Source organism: Oryzias melastigma, linkage group LG17 (genome assembly GCF_002922805.2).
Source record: "Oryzias melastigma strain HK-1 linkage group LG17, ASM292280v2, whole genome shotgun sequence".
Taxonomy (NCBI): Eukaryota; Metazoa; Chordata; class Actinopteri; order Beloniformes; family Adrianichthyidae; genus Oryzias; species Oryzias melastigma.
Window position 1 is genome coordinate 32,582,703 of NC_050528.1, and position 18,586 is coordinate 32,601,288.

At 38.8% G+C, this 18,586-nt stretch overlaps 1 protein-coding gene across 10 annotated transcripts in view; it reads left to right on the forward strand.

The window, feature by feature from the left end:
* The window catches only part of LOC112151185 (partitioning defective 3 homolog), a 327,527-nt gene that overhangs the window by 248,454 nt on the left and 60,487 nt on the right, over positions 1-18,586 (forward strand). For all 10 annotated transcript variants that reach the window (XM_024279951.2, XM_024279959.2, XM_036216447.1 and 7 more), the window contains one exon: positions 10,772-11,038. In XM_024279951.2, the coding sequence (XP_024135719.1) occupies positions 10,772-11,038 (267 nt within the window). The remainder of the gene's footprint in view (positions 1-10,771; positions 11,039-18,586) is intronic.

Here is an 18,586-nt window from a genome sequence, read left to right on the forward strand (position 1 = left end):
ACTACAGGTTAACCACAATAAAAGGAGGGCTGGGTATTGGAAACGATTCAATTCGATTCACAAGAGCCTTAACTGATTCAATTCCATTTTTTTTTTTACTCTTTCGATTCTTCAATTCAATTAAAATTTAAGTTTACAAATGTATACACAATTTTCAGAAATACATGAATAATCTACTATATAATTTGAGTATATTTATATTCATTTGATACAGTTCACATATTGTAACATTTATTAGTAAAATAACAGTGTTGAATGGATTCTCAAAGCAGAAGTTCTAACTAAAATGTTCAGATCAATAACATTGTAAACATTGTTCTGCTTCTCCTGGAGGGTCTTTCTGTTTGGCCACTAGGTGGCGATTGTGCTATAGAAGTACACTTTATTCAAGAAGAAGACAACAATATAGGGGAAAAAAACATCTTTTAGACCACAAATACAGTTACTTTAAAAAATATTAAAAAGAAAAGTCTAACACCACTAAATTAGGGTATTAAAAAAAGGACATTCAACCTCGTTTGCAACTCGGAAAACAAACAGACAGAGCGCCTTGTACCTCTGAAAATCACTTCAACATCAGTAACACAACCAGAATTAATCCATATAGGAGATGTTCCAGATTATAAAATGCACCGTCATTTTTTGGGGGAAAAAACTAAGGCTTTTCATTTTTCTCTCTGTTTGTTCATATATTCTCCTGTTTTGGCTGAGGACCGGTACAGTGAGACCCAGACTCAGGCCCCCTTGTGGCTACATAATTAGGCCAGGTCTTGACTTTTGAGTGTGCCTTGTAGTGCGGAAAATACGTTAAGCTGAAGGTGTCACCAGGACATCTGGTACCAACACTAAGTGGTGTGAATGCTCGCACAGAATCATGTTGTGTCTGAACGAGAATGTAGGTCAGATGAACCTGTTTGGTGAAATGTCTGTGGTTTTTGTAGTTTTGTTGCTCAACAGAATTAACTGGACCATACCGTACCAGACCACTTTAGTGTCCCATCCCAAATTCTCACTGCTGGCATTGCTCACCAACATTTTATTTAGTGCGTCTTTGAACTTGTTAAAGACGCTGCGATCTCTCTGAAGTTTACAAATCCAGTCTCCACAACAAGCGCTTTTCTGTGTACATAATCCAGTTGTTTTCCATGAACTTCCATTGACCTGAACACCTGTTCAGTCGTCCTAATCTCCCTCAAGATTAAAGGCAACATCGCATGCTGAAAGTACAATTATTTTTTCCCCCTATGGTTTCAGTCAAATACAAGCGCTTAGAGACCAGCTAAAATCTCCCGGCACCAAATCAACAAACATTTCATACTCAGTTGTTATCCATCCAGAAGGACTTATTGAAGCCATCTTATCCTGCAAGCCCCTTTTCCTGTCTTGTACTTTCTGCATTTCACTCTGGTCTATCAGTTGTCACCATTACCTCTAAAAGGGACGCTTTATTACAGACGGATACAATGGGACATAATGGACCATTGTTCTGGCTTGATGTGGTAGAAAGGTCACTTGTCAAAAACATTTCTCCTACCATAATGTCCCGCACTGACATTTCTATACCCTGTTATCTGCTGCAGTCTTTTTGTCCAGCCTCCCTTTTACTTCTATTCATTTATTATTTCTCCTTCAGGCTAGAAGTGGATTCACTTCCAAGGCTGGTAGTTGCAAAGAAAACAAGGTTTTTCGTATTTTGGTATTTCAGGACAAAGAGAATAGTATTAAGACCAAGTGTCGTTTTCCTTTTTGCTCCCTTGATGTGCGTAGTTCTTTTTGTTGAAGCTTTTTTTAAGTAACTTTGCGTTGTGTGTGTTCCTCATGCTGATGCAGATAAGAAAAGTGACTTTGGCTTTTAGAAAACATCGCGGCTGTTCAAGGCTTAAAATCAAACTTGAAATGTCAGAAAGTTTCCTGAGAGCCAACGAGCTTCAACAATAAATAAACAATAGATAAAAATACATTATTGACCCTACTATTTCTGTTTAATTAAATCAAAAACACATTACTGCTTTGTATTACATAATGAGATAAAGTATTTCCCCTTGTGCTTGGGATTCAATATAAAGGATTTCTCAGATATCTTTCTGTACCTTTTGGCCTGAAGTCTCTAATTTCAGAGCCAGTGCCTTTCTCTCGTCTGAAATTACCAGACTAAATGTATGCAGGCTCACTGGTGTCACAGCCTCTCGCCAGCCACTTCTGCCAAATTCTCCAACTTAAATTGGAAGTTTGACTGTGAGCCTTTTATAATGCAAAGTGCTGCCACTCAGGGGAAATTTCTCTCTGAAAATAGGATTATTTCGTTTTAGTTTCCAGGAGTAAAAACGGCAGGAAGGGAACTAAGGTCCAAAGATGAAGACAAATTAAGAATTTTTTTAACTTTAAGTCAGGGGTCCCCAAACGTTTTCCTGTGAGGGCCGCATCACTGTTTTCTTCTCTGATGGGGGGCCGGGTCGGTTAGGGTATCAGAAAAAGTGAAACAATCTAAATATCTGTCTAAACGTAAACAACTGTGTTTTTCCAGAAAGCTACAAAAAACACATCTTGACAATCCCTTACTTTAATCTTCACAGAGAAAATGAATCTAAAACAGTCCAAAAAGTAAACCACTAAATAGAGAATCCTGTCCTGTCATGATTCTTTTGAGACGTTGGAGTCCTGCAGCTCCTCACACAGAGATCTTACAGACATCTGGATCTTCTGGCTCTTTAGGTCGTTTTGTTGTTTTACTTAACTAATCAACAACTATAAACTCATGCAAAAAATGAACAGTTGATGTAAAAATGTTTTAATATTTATAAGTGTAAAATATGTTATTATTATGCTAAATTATGCTTATTTTCCTTTCAGATAAAATGTACAAAATACACGATAAAAGCAAAAAAAACAATTATTTACTGTTGAACAATTATTAACTTTTAAGGTGAAACAACACAAAACACTGAAACCACAACGCAAAATACTAATTATAATGTGCAAAATGAAAAGGTAAAAAATGAAGAAGGTTTGTAAATGATGATAAAGGTATTTAGAAATAGCAAATATCTCATCTTTGTGAAGCTGATCTGGTTTCTTCTGTCAGTATCTGATCTGTTCTGGAGGAAGCTGTTCTCAGGTTTCTGCACAGGTCGGTTCTGTTTGAAATTCTTTTTTCCAGATTCTAAATTCTGTCTTCTTATTATCAATAACAATAAAATCCTTTCAGATTTCTGTTGCTCATTTTTTTAAGTTTTTGTGTTGATGTCGTTTGTCGTGTTACTTGTTCTGCTGCGACTCTCCCTCGTGCACAAAACGGTAACTTTTTATGATCTCTGTACAAATGGTATTGATCTGACATGTGATTTAAAGAAAAAAATAATAAAAAAGAGAATTTGGGGCACAATTTTATAAATAACAATGAGCAGCTGGGGAAACAGAAAGTGAAACTTGTTTTTCCCTCGGTTTTTGGTGGAGTTACAATAATAACTTGTGAAGATGCAAACCGCGAATCAAGCACAGAAGAGTGGAATAAAAAGTCACGTTCTATGAGGGTCTTGATCATGTGGCCTGATTGACAAAAAGATAATAATGGGTCTCTGATAGTGTTTGGGGGGCGGTCCAAATGCAAGAGCCCAGTTTATAGAGGTCAAATGTAAAGGCCAGGGGTCTGCAACCCGCAGCTCCAGAGCCACTTGCTCTTTTACCTCTCCACAGTGGCTCACTGGCTAAAGAAAAATAAAATAGTATTTGTTTTCAACTAAGGGTTACTAAATTAGCATGTGTTCCATTTAGATGAGTAAGTTTTTTAAATTTATGGCTGAGGTGCAGCTCGACGATGAGCTATGTAAAGGTTTTACATGCCTGCTGACTTGAGGAGGTCACGTTTGCTCTGGGCTTCCTCCAGAATGCAACAATTTAAATATTAAGCAAAACTTTGGTAAAAAGTCTGATTCTTTATTAGTTTAAAGCACATATTAAATTATGGTATCCAGAGCTGCAATGGGATGATCCAGTGTGAGATCAGGTATCTTTTATTTTGTAAGGAAATCATGCGATCTTCTGTCAAATGTAAAAAAAAAAAAAAAAAAAAAAAGGATTTCACATGTTGAGAAAATGCTAGTCATTTTTTATATTTCTGTTTTTATTTATGCCACAAAAGAAGCATAATTAACATGTATTATTAAAATATATATTGTGTTCAATGCACAGCAGTATCAAAATAAGGCTTTGATCAGTAGAAAACAAACCCAAATGGCTTTTACTGTTTAAAGTGGCAGACCTCTGGTTTAGGACATTTGGAAATCCGGTGTCTTAAAGTCTCCTGAAATTTATTTACAACCACATTTTTAAAGCATTTAAATGTTTTGATTTTTTAATTTGCAAAAAGTCGTAGAGTTAGTGGAAAACTGCCTCCACTGACCCACACATCCCCTCTGTTTGGACGGTGAGAGGTCTGGTTTGTCTTTCCTTATCTTATCAGCTCCTGTTCCTGTGTATACATTAAGCGACTCTGGGTTTTTCTGCTGGTTTCTCTGATGGAGAGCGGTGTTTGTCTCCGTTGGGTTTAAAGATCGGTCCCTCAGGAGCCCTCTTCTTTCTGTACCGTTAGATAGTTTCTGGGGTCCTCACATGAAAGGTGGCAGCATGCAAATCCTCAGTCTCTGATCTATCATAGCTGTAGTAGCCAGCACACGTTTTTTTCCTGAAAATGCTGCTCAGATACAGCAAAGCAGCTTCAAACTTTGACCCCCTCCTCTTAGATTTATTGTTTTAATATTCCGGCATGCAAATGTTCCCGTGGAACGTTCGGAGTGGTCGGATGTGGTCTTCCTCACCAGGGCTGCGGCTGTCCAATTAGCTTTCCTGCTGCCTTTTAAAGAAAGAGCCTGCTGAAAAGAGAGCGGTGTGATAATTGGTAGTTGTAAAGCCCTGATAATTGGCGAGCCTCTAATTACAGGCCTGTGTGATAGGTAGTCCCTGCTGCCATAAAAAATGGTGTTGCCAGTCATTCACGAGATAATGCCCTGAGAAGAAAGAGAGTGCAATTTTGGGTGTGACTCGCTCCATGTCGGATGCTCGGGCGTGTTGTTTGAAAAGACATAAAGAGAGAAGTATGTCGGCAGTACATTAACAGCACTCTGTGAATTCAAAGTACTCGCCTCGTTCTGGGGGTTCGGAGGCCATTATGCATTGTTTATGGGCTTATTTTTCAGCGGGTGAAGCACGAGCAGCAGACTGCACATCAGGCTGTCCTGCTGTGTGGAGTTAAAATGGGACGACGAACTCGCAGATGTCGCTGGGGTCGGTGTCGTCTTTTATCAATACGACGGCTGATATTTGCAGATTCATGTATAGAAACCCGTCAAGCTGAAGTGTCAGCTGTAATTTATAGAAAACGACACTGCAAGTAATGTAAATATATCAGGGATAGGGGAAAAAAAGGTTAATACTGCAATGAACATTCCCTTTATTCTCTCATGGAAGAATCTAAACACCAATGAGGGATTTCAGCACTAAGAGAGGATGTTTGAATCTAATATTCCTGCTTCTTTATGACTAATAACGGTGGCGTTGGACCTCAGAAAACCAAATCTGATTGGTGGTCAAGAGATTAATGGAAAGGAAAGTTGAAATTGTTAATGCCTAAAGCTTTAGTCACAACTAGGGCTGGGTTGTTAAAACTGATTAATTGTAATCAATCTGAGCTTATTTGATCAATAATCGATCCATAAAAATAGAGATTGATTAAAGCTAAAGTCCGCTAGCTTGATGCTAACATTTAACGGAATTCCCCATAGGACAGCTAATGCTAACGCTCAGTTGACCTAAACATACATACATGAACATCTCTATGAACTCACAGGCAGGAATTATCCGAACTCTTTTAAGGAAATGTTTTGTAAAGTAACCATTGCCAACTCCTTGCATGTAGCAGATGCTGTGTTCACACCACCTGCTTGTGGTGCGTCCAGGAACGCACCCTACACTGTTTTATGAAGGCGCATTTAGCCGGTAGTGTACGCACAGGACCAGCGCCAGACTCACAGGGAGGAGATTCTTCTTCTTCTTCTTCTTCATGGAAGCCAGATATTCTGGTCTGCACATGTTTGCATAGATTTTTCATTGGAATTGGCCACTAAAGTGCAAGTCAAAGCAGTGGAAGCACCTTTACTGGTAAGCTACGTTCACATTGAATGCAATTCTCGTGTCAGAGGGGTTCAGTTTCAGTGATAAATCAATGGTACAGACGCATAACTAGATAAAAACATTCAGAATTTTATTAAGATTCTGAAATAATTGCAGCATGATTTCAGCGAGGGACTGCAATTTCGGAATCCAGTCCATAGTCCAGAATCTGAACTTTGGCAAGGTTGGCGTGCTGTGTCAACCAGTCAAGGACAGCTTAGAGCAGTGACTCCATCAGCACGTGGAGTCCAAATCCAACATGAAGGATTGATTGGGAAATTCTCGGCCTGAATTTCCATCCATCCATTTTCGTTGCTGGAACCCAACTACTGTTGGGAGAAGGTGGGGCTCTGGGCAGGTCGCCAATCTGATGAGGCGAGGGCGCCGGCCACGCTGACCCCTGGGAGACCCTTGGAGTGCGGCATAGGGAGGCATCCTGCTCGGTCCGAACGCAGCTTTAGAAAGGAGGAATTCAGACAATCGGCGTGTAGCTTGTGTGGACATCCTATGGGCGTCCCACCGGCACACACAGTACATATCACGTGCACACTTGCAGTAACGAGCACCTTACTAGTGACTAGAGTGTGGTGTAAGGACACTGTACGACACCGTCAGTTCCTCACACTCACATTATCAGTACTGATACTTCATGCACGTCACTGGTGTGTTCATTACCACACAAAGCTTGAGGGAACTGCTCCTCTCTATTGATCCTCCAAGGCCTGGACAACCTAAAACTCTTCGCACCCCTACGGGTCAACTTCTCAGATATTCTAGAATCCTTTTGTTTTTAAATCCACTTTAGTCCTTTTTGTACAATAATCCTGGATCAGTAGTGGTTAAATTGTTCTCTGTTTTTGTTCTGTCAGTTTTAATCTACAAAACCCTAGTGGGAGTACCATTTATGTGACACGTTTAAAGTTTATTGCCAGCGATGCTATTGTTTAAATTCAAAGAATAATTTATCCTTTTTTTTCTTGATCTGTTTTGAGACAGGAAACGTTTGTTTTTATGCCATGGTACGATGGTGAATTCAGAGCGAATGAGTGGATGGCTGAGCCATACGGTTGTTTTAAAGATGTTTTAAAGATGTTGTTGGTAAAGATGTCATCTTTGGCACCATTCAAACGAGTAGAACAGTCTTGTCGTCATGAAGTTTTTGATTATGGATTAAAATGAACAAAACATGAAAATTCAATGAAGATGAAAGTTTAATGAAGAAAACTCTATTAGCTCTGCTACTTTAAACCAAATACGCTAAAATGTCTTAATCTGGATTATTTCTGGGATTCACTTGAAGATTTTCAATTTTTTTGAATTCTGAAATAAATGTATTTTATATCAAATCAAGTCTGTGAATGAGTGAACGTGTAATCTATTACTTTTTGACTGAGGTAATATTGGCTCTGAATTCTCCCATTTTAGCAGAAAATCTTTCATTCACTTTTGTTTTTTAATACTTCAGTCTGGACGGCACTTCATTGCCTTTTGTCCTGAACATGTACTGTAAATGCATCTGAGGACACATTTTACAGAAATCCTAAACAGTTTAGTTTTACATTTGTAACTTTAAATGCTTCTTAGGCAGGTGGACAGATAAATAAGTGAGTGGTTGTTTTTCTTGTCAAATATTGAAGAAATGGCTTCTACTTCCTCATCTTGTTACTCTGGATTGTATATTTATGAGCAGCAGCTCGGATTAATGTTGAGTTTTACGGGCACCATTTCCACCCTGTTTCAGTGCTCATAAGACAGAGCACAGCTCACCTTTTGCTTGACAGATGCGTGTTTACGGACCAAAACATCTCATGGGAAGACTCTGCGAATGGCAGTAGGCTTGAGGCGGGGGAAACAAAAGATTCGATGCATCGGTGTTGTCAGCCTCCACGGCAGCGGGAACGCCGTGTTTTGGCAGGCGGGTATCCAGTCAGAAATAATCAGGAAAAGCCATGCTTATCAGAAACTGTGCTCTGTGTCAGCTCTTATTAGAGCTGAAAGTCACCCCTTTCTGTGGCAGTAGCCTGCAGAGGTCTGTCCCTGGGAGCATTAATTGGAGTGTTGCTACCAGCACAGAGAGGAACTATGCTCCTCCTGGCAGCTGGAAGGAACACAATTGGATACAAGATAAAAATGACACACGTGGTATAGAAAGGTAGGGGCGTCTGATCTACCTGCAGACAGATGTTGTCCTTTCTAAGCGATCTCCTTTTTTAAAAAGAAGAGTTTTTCTTAAATTAGTTACTCTCAAATAAACATCAGTGACTCAGCAAAATGTTATCAAACTTGCGTTTGTCCCCTGTAAATAAGAAAAGTGCAACATTTGACTACGGATGGGTTGATAAAATTCATTAATTGATCTGAATCAATCTAAGAGATCAATAATCGATCCATAAAGTAGTATAATGATAAGGTCCGCTAGCTTGATGCTAATGAATAATGGAATTTTCCATAGGACGGCTAATGCTAACTCTCGGTAGACCTAAACATACATTGTTGACTAAGTAAACATCCACTTCCACTGAGCAGTTTGTTATTGTGTCATTGTTGTGCGACGACTAGAAAAGCAGAAACAATGGAGGTCATCCAGCAGCTCGTCTTTGTCTTGCTTTACTTTTTGTACATCGTGTAGAACAGGAATTTAATGTTGTTTAAAGAAGACTGCGGGCAGCTAAGAAAAATACTGCCGTAAAGAGGAAAACAGAATCGTTAGCTTAGCGCTATACTGGTGCTTGCTAATGTCGTCATCACTTTCTCCCAATCAACGGATGGCAACAGCGGTCCCGCCCACACCGTCCTGTTCTGCTCTTCTATGAACCTCAAATGAATGGGGACCCTCAAGAGGTACGGTTCAGAACTGTTTGAATGGGTCCATTTAGCAATGGAAACGCTCAAAATACCGGATAAAACCGGACTGCTCCGTGGAAACGAGCCTGTCTAAACTCTCAGACATGAACTTTCCAAACTCTTTTAAGGACATTCATTTTTTTAAGTAACCATTTAAGGTCTAAAGCAGTTTTTCTTCTTCTTCTGGAATAAGGTGTAATGCTGTAGCGCGATCTCCACCTAGTGGCCAAACTGAAACCCCCTCCAGAAGAAGCAGAACAATTGCTGGAGCGTCTCCAATTGAGAATCCATGTAAATCTCTAACCCTTACCAGTTGAAAATGGGCTGCAACAAATCTGTCAAACGTTACAAATGTTTGACGTGAGACCACAAACTTTTATTGAAGCATCTGATTCATTAATTTATAACTTGATTAACTTAAAAAAAAGAAAAAAATATCCTGAAAAAATGTTGAGGTCATTTTTAAAAAAGGTATCAGAGAAGAATGGTGATTCTGAGAAATATTAATGGCTGTGTATTTCTCAAGAAAAGTCTTTGGGATTTGGCTTCTTGGAATCTTTGAAATTTGAAAGGGTCACTCAGTCCAGTTCTCATATACAGTCTGGATTGTACACTCACCCACTAGGTAGCAGAGGGGGTGCCAAGATTGGGAGTTTACGTCAATGGACTACTTGACAACTTAAAATTTTGGGATGCAAATTCCCAAGTTTTTCACATTTTTTTGTCTTTAATTGTACAAATATTTTTGAAAAAATGTGTAAACGACATCATGAATGTCAACAGCCACTAACAATTCAAATTGATTTAAAAATCAATGCATATTTTTTTATTGGTTTTAAAGGTGTGGCTAGATTATGTTTAAAAATGCAATTACAAAAAGAAAAATACATTGCTGCAGAATTGTGCAATTTTAAATGTATTAAAGATAAACAAACACTCAAGCATCCATTGTCACTGTGTCACCAAGGTCAAGACATGTTTACACAGGAGAACATTTTAGTTGATTTCAGTCCTTGTTTTACTATGTGTTACTGTGTTTTTTACATGTTTTAGTTTTAGTTATTATTATTACTGGATTTGATTTGAATTGATTCAATGTTCCTTTTGTAAAGCACTTTGTGATTGCTTTTGGTAAAAGTATTCTATTCTATTGTAGTCTACTCTATTTTATTCTATTCTATCTTAGTCCACTCGAGTCTACTCTATGTTATTATAATCTATTTTTTCTATTCTATTCTATTCTATTCTATTCTATTCTATTCTATTCTATTCTATTCTCAGGCCTGTCAAAGTATTTGACAGTTCAACAAAAAAAAATGGTAACATGTCAAAGTGACACTATAAAACCAAAAAAAAAACTCATTTTTGATTCATTGAATTTAGAAAATGGGATGATGTTGTGGTTCTTTCCTCACACCAACAAGGTCCTGGTTCAAATCCTGGCTGAGTGGAGTTTGCATCTTCTTATCGGATACGCTCGGGTCTTTTCCAGGCACAAAAAACATGCTTTGGGTTACTTAGCGAATCTAAATTGCTCCTAAGTTTGAATGTGATCATGTGACCCTCAACAATCTGGCTACCTGTTCAGGATGCACCCTGCCTTCACCCCAACAGGAGCCGGGTTGGTCCTGGATGGGATACAGCGGGTTCTGAAAATGGATGCATTTTAAAAAGTTGGCCCAAGTCTTAGTCAAAGTGCAGGCTGTTATTTTGGTAAATGTTTGGATCTTGAATGTGATGGGATGGTCGTCCTCCTCATCAGGATCCAGGCCAAGACCAGGGAGCTGAGGGAGCGTCAAGCCCGGGAGCGAGACTACGCCGAGATCCTGGACACCAGCCGCTCCCCGGAGAGACCCTCAGACGACCACTACTCTGCCGCCGCCAGCCCGCTGCACTGCTCTGTGGACAGCCGGCCCCACAGCCCCCGCGACGACCACCCCCACTTCCATCACCAGCACCAGCACTCTGACGCCAGCCTCTACAGCCAGCTTGGAAAGTCTCGCAGCGAGCGCCCTCCGTCTACAGACAGGTAAACGGGAATTTACTCGGTTTAGGTAAAAGGTGTCAGTGCAGCTTTCTACCTTCAAAGTCCCTCTGGGATCTTTTCTCAGAGCAGAGACTTAGACGAACTTCAAACATTTCACTCTTTACCCTTTCAAATACGTCAAAAGTTCTGACTCTATTTGCAGATTGTCATTACATTAGAAAAAAAATCTGCCAACAGGGTCAAAAAAGTGTCCTACTAAGAATTATTTTTAATAAAAAATATATATTTTTTTTATACTAAGATTATTGGGTTTTACAGAAAGATTCTTAATAAGATCATTTTTCTTGCAATACATAAAACAAGACAATTTTCCTTTTTACTTTAAGATTCAATTTTTATTAATATTTGAACCTCTGAAGCTCGGAGTGATTTTTGTGACACAATATTGCAAACTAAATGTAAGGGGTCAAGAATAAAAATTCATAATTTGCAATAAAAAATTGTTGAATATTTACTTTAAAAAATAAAATTGTCGTCAAAAATATTTTTGAGGTTTCACTCCAAACATTTTTAGATGCATTGCACCTCATCTCGCTTCGCCCTGTCTTTGATACGCATTGATACGTTTCTGTTTCGTGTGATGTTTGTGCCAGTCCATGGAGCTAAATTGGGGCCATTATTATTTGAAACCCAAACAAAACAAATTGAAAAAAAGTATTGGTGTTTGGCTATTAAAAAGAGTAAAATGTCAGAAACATTTGTGTCCAGCTGGGTTCGGTTCTGACACCCCAGTGACCCCGAAAGGGATAAAGCGGTTAAGAAAAGGAACGAGGAAACGTTTTGCTATTCTGAAATAAAGACAATTATTTTTAGCTGGAAATGTGACATTTTGTAAGTTTCAAGACACAAAATGTCATTTTTAAAACTTTTTTTTGTTTCAAATCTTTTTTTCACTTTCAGCTCTTTTTTTCTTTTTCAATTTTGAAATTTTCTGATTCGAAAACTAAAAAAAAGAGCTGAAACTGAAAAAAAGTTTTGAAATTGAAATTTTGAGTTTTGAAACGTATACAAACTGAACATTTGAAGCTGAAGATACTTATACTTTGTTTATTTTAAAATAACAAAACGTTTCTACATTTTAAATATATTTTTGCCTAACACCAATATTTATTCAGTTTGTTTTATTTTGGTTTGAAATACCAGCTCCATACCAGTATGGTGGCACAAAAATCGCTCCATCGTTGCTCAAAGACGGCAATCAAACCATCACACCTGGAGAAGGAAGTCACAACAATAAATGTCAGTTGGGAAGGCTTGAGTTGCCTCCCCGCTTCTCCCGGGATCGCTGCGGGTCGGTGAATGGAGACCTTTAGATATCTTTCCCTCTTTCTGTCTCCTCTTGACCTTTCCACCTTCTTTTTCAGCCTTAATGCATCCTTCTCGGCCGGCTGCGGCACCTTTGTTTACCTCCTTCTCAGCAGAACTCTGAGATTTTCACGCCCTTCTCTTTCATGTATTGACTGACAGCTGTTTGTCATTTCAAACATTTTCCCCGACCGCCTTTTATGCTTCATTCACATTCGGCAGCTTTGTGGCACAATGTGGAAGGCCGGAATGCATCTTATCGGCGGCAGCGACTCCCCGCCGCAGCAGGTCTGCTCTGCCTCCTCCAATCAATGAATGGAGAGATTTGTAGCTGGAAGATGGATTTGGGAAAGTTGAAGCCAATTGAGGAGAGCCTGCAGGGCAGCCGAGGGAGCGTACATGCACAGCTGAATGAGCGGGTTTGTCTTAGCTTTGCTCTCCGGCCGCGGGCTGCCTGTGTGGAGTTTAGGAGGGCTGTATTGATTCATAATTCATGCCGCTCGCTGCTGCTGCTGTTGTCATTTTTCAATCCCTGATGTAGTGCGGCGCAGATGCACGACACAAGATAATATTCCTGCATTACTGATATGAAGTTGTATTTAATTAGCCGGCAGAACTCGCTCCCCAAAGTGAGTGTAAAACGTAATCACCGTGTTATTAAGTTTTACGGCCATTTCACTCGATTACAGATTAATTTACCTTTTTTTATTTCTTCTCCCGCTTTAAAAGAAATTCATTTCAGCTTCATGCAATATGAATGCATAAAATCATACATTGTTTTCTTTCATCTATAAACATTTTTCCTTTCTCATAAATATGCAAGGAGATGTTCAAGTTCTTCAATTCTTTTTTGTTGTTGTTGCTTCCTTTTCAATTCTTTGTTTATTTTTGCAAGTTTTACTCATAGATGTTTTCTATGAAAACATTTGAAGATATACTTTACATATATATGATGATTTTTTTTCCTCTTCCATGTTTGGCATGTATTGTCCCTGCTCATTTCCCCCTGAGCAAAAGCATTTTTTCTGTTTTTTATTTCCTTCAATCAGGAGCTCCTGATCACAGCAGTGTGGTTGCCAGGCGCTAAACACCCTCTTAAACATCCAGCCTTACATTCCCAGATCTCCAAAGCTTTTCCTGTTTCCTTTCTCCCCCCACACATCTCAACAGGAAGTGAGTTCGACTCCGTCCCGGCGAGCACAGAGGGGCAGGGCGGTTCACTCGCACATTTGGTTTTTTTGTTCTATTTAAAAACGGTGCGAGGCATTATCGGAGTCTAAAGATTTTGGAGATATGATCAAAGTAAAAACACGCCTGTAGAAAGTGAGGCTTAAAGTAAATATTATTCTGCTCCCACGCCAGAAGTTCTCATCAGAACGATGGGCTTGTTACAATAAGCTCGAGTGGAAACACTTTCAGATTTTTCTTTCTGTCAGCTTTAGTATTTGCTTTGTCCAAAATGAAGCCAAGTTGGATTTTTACAGTTCAGACATCCTGATCTTCCGTGACGCCCATTCTGCATCCTAAATCCATCCTTTATTTGGTCAGGTCTCAGTCATGTGTCAGTGTTTGTGTGGGCCAAACATCACAAGATTGTACCTCAGATGTGTGGCAAAGTAGACAAAATATGTTCCACAGCTTGAGCATGTTTCACAAATTACATAATTAACTAATTAATTGTGCATGTACATATGCAGATTTGCAGATTATTACAAATGTCCACCAAAATTCCAGAGCTTTAAATAGAAATGTTTAATGAGATGAGAAGAAAAAAAAAAAAAAAACAAATTTCTCACTTTTATTACATGGTGGAAGTTGTATCACAGTAAGGGATTGTTTTATATTTATTTGTACACCAGGAAAAGTTTACAAAAATGTATTGTTAAAGAAGGAACATTTTAGTGACATATTTTTTTTAAGTATAAGACAAGTTTGGCCATGGGTGCGACTTGTATATGATTAAAGAAACATAGGCTACTATTTTTGTTGTGTTCCTACTAACAACCTGTAGAAAGCACTGGAGATGTGTGTTGGTATTTGCTACTGACAGCAATGCAGAAGAAGAACCGCCGCTCAGAGTTTAGTTGACTTGTTAACAAGTTCTGTATGCAATACTCATACTAATAATTATTCATATGGTGCGTTAACATTCTAGACTGTTTTAAGAAGCTAAATACCAAAGCGGTATAAAGCGTGCACATAGTTAGCATATGTCTTAGCTATTCTTATATAATTTGCTTTTCAAGGTGAAATGTTCATTTTTGTTTCTAATTTTGTTGAATACATTTATACCCCAGTTTAACCTATATATTACTTTTCTTTTTTAATATGCCTTTTTTGTGTGAACCTGCGACATATACTCCGCTGTGACTTATAATCTTTGATAATTAAGAATTTTTCGCAAAAATGCCTATTGTTAACCATTGAGCATTCATAAAGAGATTAACATTCACTACATTCATTAAATAGTTTAGTCTAGTCTTGTCTTGTCTGGACTCTGGTCTGGTCTAGTCTAGTGTAGTCTAGTCTAGTCTTGTCTGGACGATAGTCTAGTCAAGAGTCTAGTCTTGTCTTGTCAAGACTTAAGTCATGTGTTCTCTAGACTTTAGTATTGTCTTGTCTAAACTTTAGTTTAGTGTTGTCTAGACTTTAGTATTGTCTTGTCTAGTAATTAGTATTGTCTTGTCTAGACATCAGTCTTGTCTTGTCTACACTTTAGTCTTGTCTTGTCCACACTTTAGTATTTTCTTGTCTACACTTTAGTCTTGTCTTGTCTAGACTTTAGTCTTGTCTTGTCTAGACATTAGTCTTGTCTTGTCTACACTTTAGTCTTGTCTTGTCTACACTTTAGTATTTTCTTGTCTAGACTTTAGTCTTGTCTTGTCTGCACTTTAGTATTTTCTTGTCTAGACTTTAGTCTTGTCTTGTCTACACTTTAGTCTTGTCTTGTCTACACTTTAGTATTTTCTTGTCTAGACTTTAGTCTTGTCTTGTTTAGTAATTAGTATTGTCTTGTCTAGACATCAGTCTTGTCTTGTCTAGTAATTAGTATTGTCTTGTCTAGACATCAGTCTTGTCTTGTCTAGTAATTAGTATTGTCTTGTCTAGACATTAGTACTGTCTTTTCAAGACTTTATTCTAGTGTTGTCTAGACTTTAGTCTTGTCTTGTCTAGTAATTAGTCTTGTCTTGTCTAGACATTAGTCTTGTCTTGTCTACACTTTAGTCTTGTCTTGTCTACACTTTAGTATTTTCTTGTCTAGACTTTAGTCTTGTCTTGTCTAGTAATTAGTATTGTCTTGTCTAGACATCAGTCTTGTCTTGTCTAGTAATTAGTATTGTCTTGTCTAGACTTTAGTCTTGTCTTGTCTACACTTTAGTCTTGTCTTGTCCGCACTTTAGTATTTTCTTGTCTACACTTTAGTCTTGTCTTGTCCGCACTTTAGTATTTTCTTGTCTAGACTTTAGTCTTGTCTTGTCTAGTAATTAGTATTGTCTTGTCTAGACATCAGTCTTGCCTTGTCTAGTAATTAGTATTGTCTTGTCTAGACATTAGTACTTTCTTTTCAAGACTTTATTCTAGTGTTGTCTAGACTTCAGTCTTGTCTTGTCTATTACTAGCCAAACAGTTAGCTTTTGACCTACCTGGGTGGCTTGTTTGCTACCTAGCTAACAAGTTTTGCATTTTATTAGGATTTGTTAAGACAGGCCATCTTGTACTAATATCGTTTTGGGATGGATGGGTTGGTAGATGGGTAGCTACAGCATCCGTGGTGCCTTTGATTCTGACAGGGAATTTTGCTTTGTGAGAAACATGCAAAAAGTGTCTTTCAAGGACAATTAGTCTATGGATTTAATCCATTAGATTTTTGAAAATACATATTTTATATCTATTTTTCAATTTGCCATGATCAACCCCAAATTCACTTTCTAAAAGGTCCGACACTGCAGTGTTGGACCTTTTGAAGCACATCCCTGCATTCTTTGCAATGTTATTCCAGTGTGAATGTTCTTTTGACAAAGAGATTGCATTTGCTGATCTCTGATTCTAGATGAAACATTTTACTGTGGTTTAGCAGTTTTGTCGCTCTATCATTTTTTTTCAATTAACTTACATCATAAATTACCAAATAAATTTGTTTAAAAACAGATGTTGTGAGTTCTCTCGTAATTCAAAAACTGAAAACGACAGCGTGACTGTTGGTCCCATTGATCAATAGTGCAGCAGCAGTGTCATCTTTCGCAGGCGGGTTATCCAAACTTGAGCTGGTCGAGGGGAAACGCGGCCTTAACCTTTTCACTGAACAAGAAGACCTAATGAGAATAGCAGAATCACTCAGTGTCCCCCCCGGAGCTGTAAAACGCACAATTGCCTTTCTCAGCACTGCTGCCCTCCAGCTGCATAAATATCCAGTGGATTCATTTTTAATTGTCTTTTTCCTTCAGACGTGGGACTGTCAGGAATTTTCACTTTAGCAGCAGCAGTTCAAAAACAAAAACAGTCCAAAGAGGCTGCAGAGGAGCGTCGTAAGCCTTTGGGAGCAATTTGCCATTTCCTTTTTCTTTATGGAGCATGACCAGGTCCAGTTTACGGCAACAAACCTGAGAACAACATCCACTCTTTCTGAAGTTAGTCCTGCTAAACATTTACATTTCTTTCTGTAGATTCATCAAATCTAAGTTTTTGTTTTAGAGGTGCTTGTGGTTCACTGTGCCGGTGATGATGTTTTCTCTGAGTTGATCTCTACCAAATTTTATAACAGACTGCCCCTCCATTGCAGGTTTATTGTTCCATTTCTGTGTTCTCTTGTGTCCCAATTTGCAAATGTGGAATTGTTTTTTGCCAGAATGTTCTTGAGCAGCTTCATCAACCGCCAGCATTTGTCGCTTGACTCCTGGTTTGTGTTGTAGGCGTCCAGGCAGCCCACTGAATGAACCACCGTGTTTTGTTTGCCTCCCATCTACAAGGCAGCAGTGAATGCTGGGAAGGCTCCGGGGGCTTTGACGGGATTTGATTTTCTGCTTTTTCCAAAGAGGTTCAGCTTCTCATTGAATGGGCTCCATTACATTTCATCTCCACCTGGGGAATAGGGGCCTCAGAGGGGGCTTGTATCGCAAATACAAACTCCAGTCGCCTCGTTGCTTTGGGCATGTTGATCAGACAGCCTGCATGCATTCCACTCTTCACGTGAAATTACCGAGTTTTTATTAACCTTTAGATTTTTAATCACGTTTTGATACATTTGTTTTGTCAGTAAGAATGTATTTGTTTGTGGCCATCCTAAAGGCACTTATGTATCACGTGCACACCCTGGGTGAGCAGATTTTGCATGTGGTCAGTGAAGGGCTAGTACTGGCACCTTAATAATGACTAAAGTGCGGCATTAGGGCATCGTACGACGACATCACTCCTATGTCATAAGTGCGCGTAACTTACAATATCCTTACAAATACTTCCTGATACCAGACACACGACAATGGTACGATCCAATTTCATGAGGTAGCTGTACAAGTCTCAAGGACCTATAGTTCCACTCTGATAATAATTGTGTTTTTAACTTGTTCTTGTAGCATTTATGTCGTGATGGATGACACATTTAAAATAATTTAAGATTAAAACTGCATTTCTGAGTATTTCTAAGTAAATTATGATGAATCAGGATCAGATGAAAAAGCTCAGGTTAGTGATGCAGCAAGTGTCATGGGCGGACCAGTCTCCCTTCTCCACTACAATTCTAAACCCTCCACTTGTAGACAAATAGATCCATCAACGTCTTCATTTTCATTATCTGAACTGACACCTGGCTCTAAATTCTAAGGCTGGATAGCTCCATTATTGTTCGCCATTTTTGTTTTTTTTGCTATGCTGATGTTAGCTTGGGCTTATGCGGTGCTATAAGCCAGAGGAAATGTTGCTACCCGATCTGTAATGGCTACCCAATCCGTCCATGTAGGTATGATAATTATGTCACTGCTGCTAAAGCAACAAGAAATGATCAGGATCAGGACCAGGACCGCACAATCCTGAAAAGAACCAACAACCAGACTACAAACGTTTTCCTCTTCTGTTTTGGTTGATGGCCGTTTACTCGAGGGGCACCCAGCTGCAGGTAAAATGGCAGATGTGATGGTGGATAGACCGGAAAGAAATGTCCAGCGGAAGTTGTATTTTATTTAAAACGGAAGTTGTAATTTTTTTCACTGCACAAACTTCTCCACTTTTAAT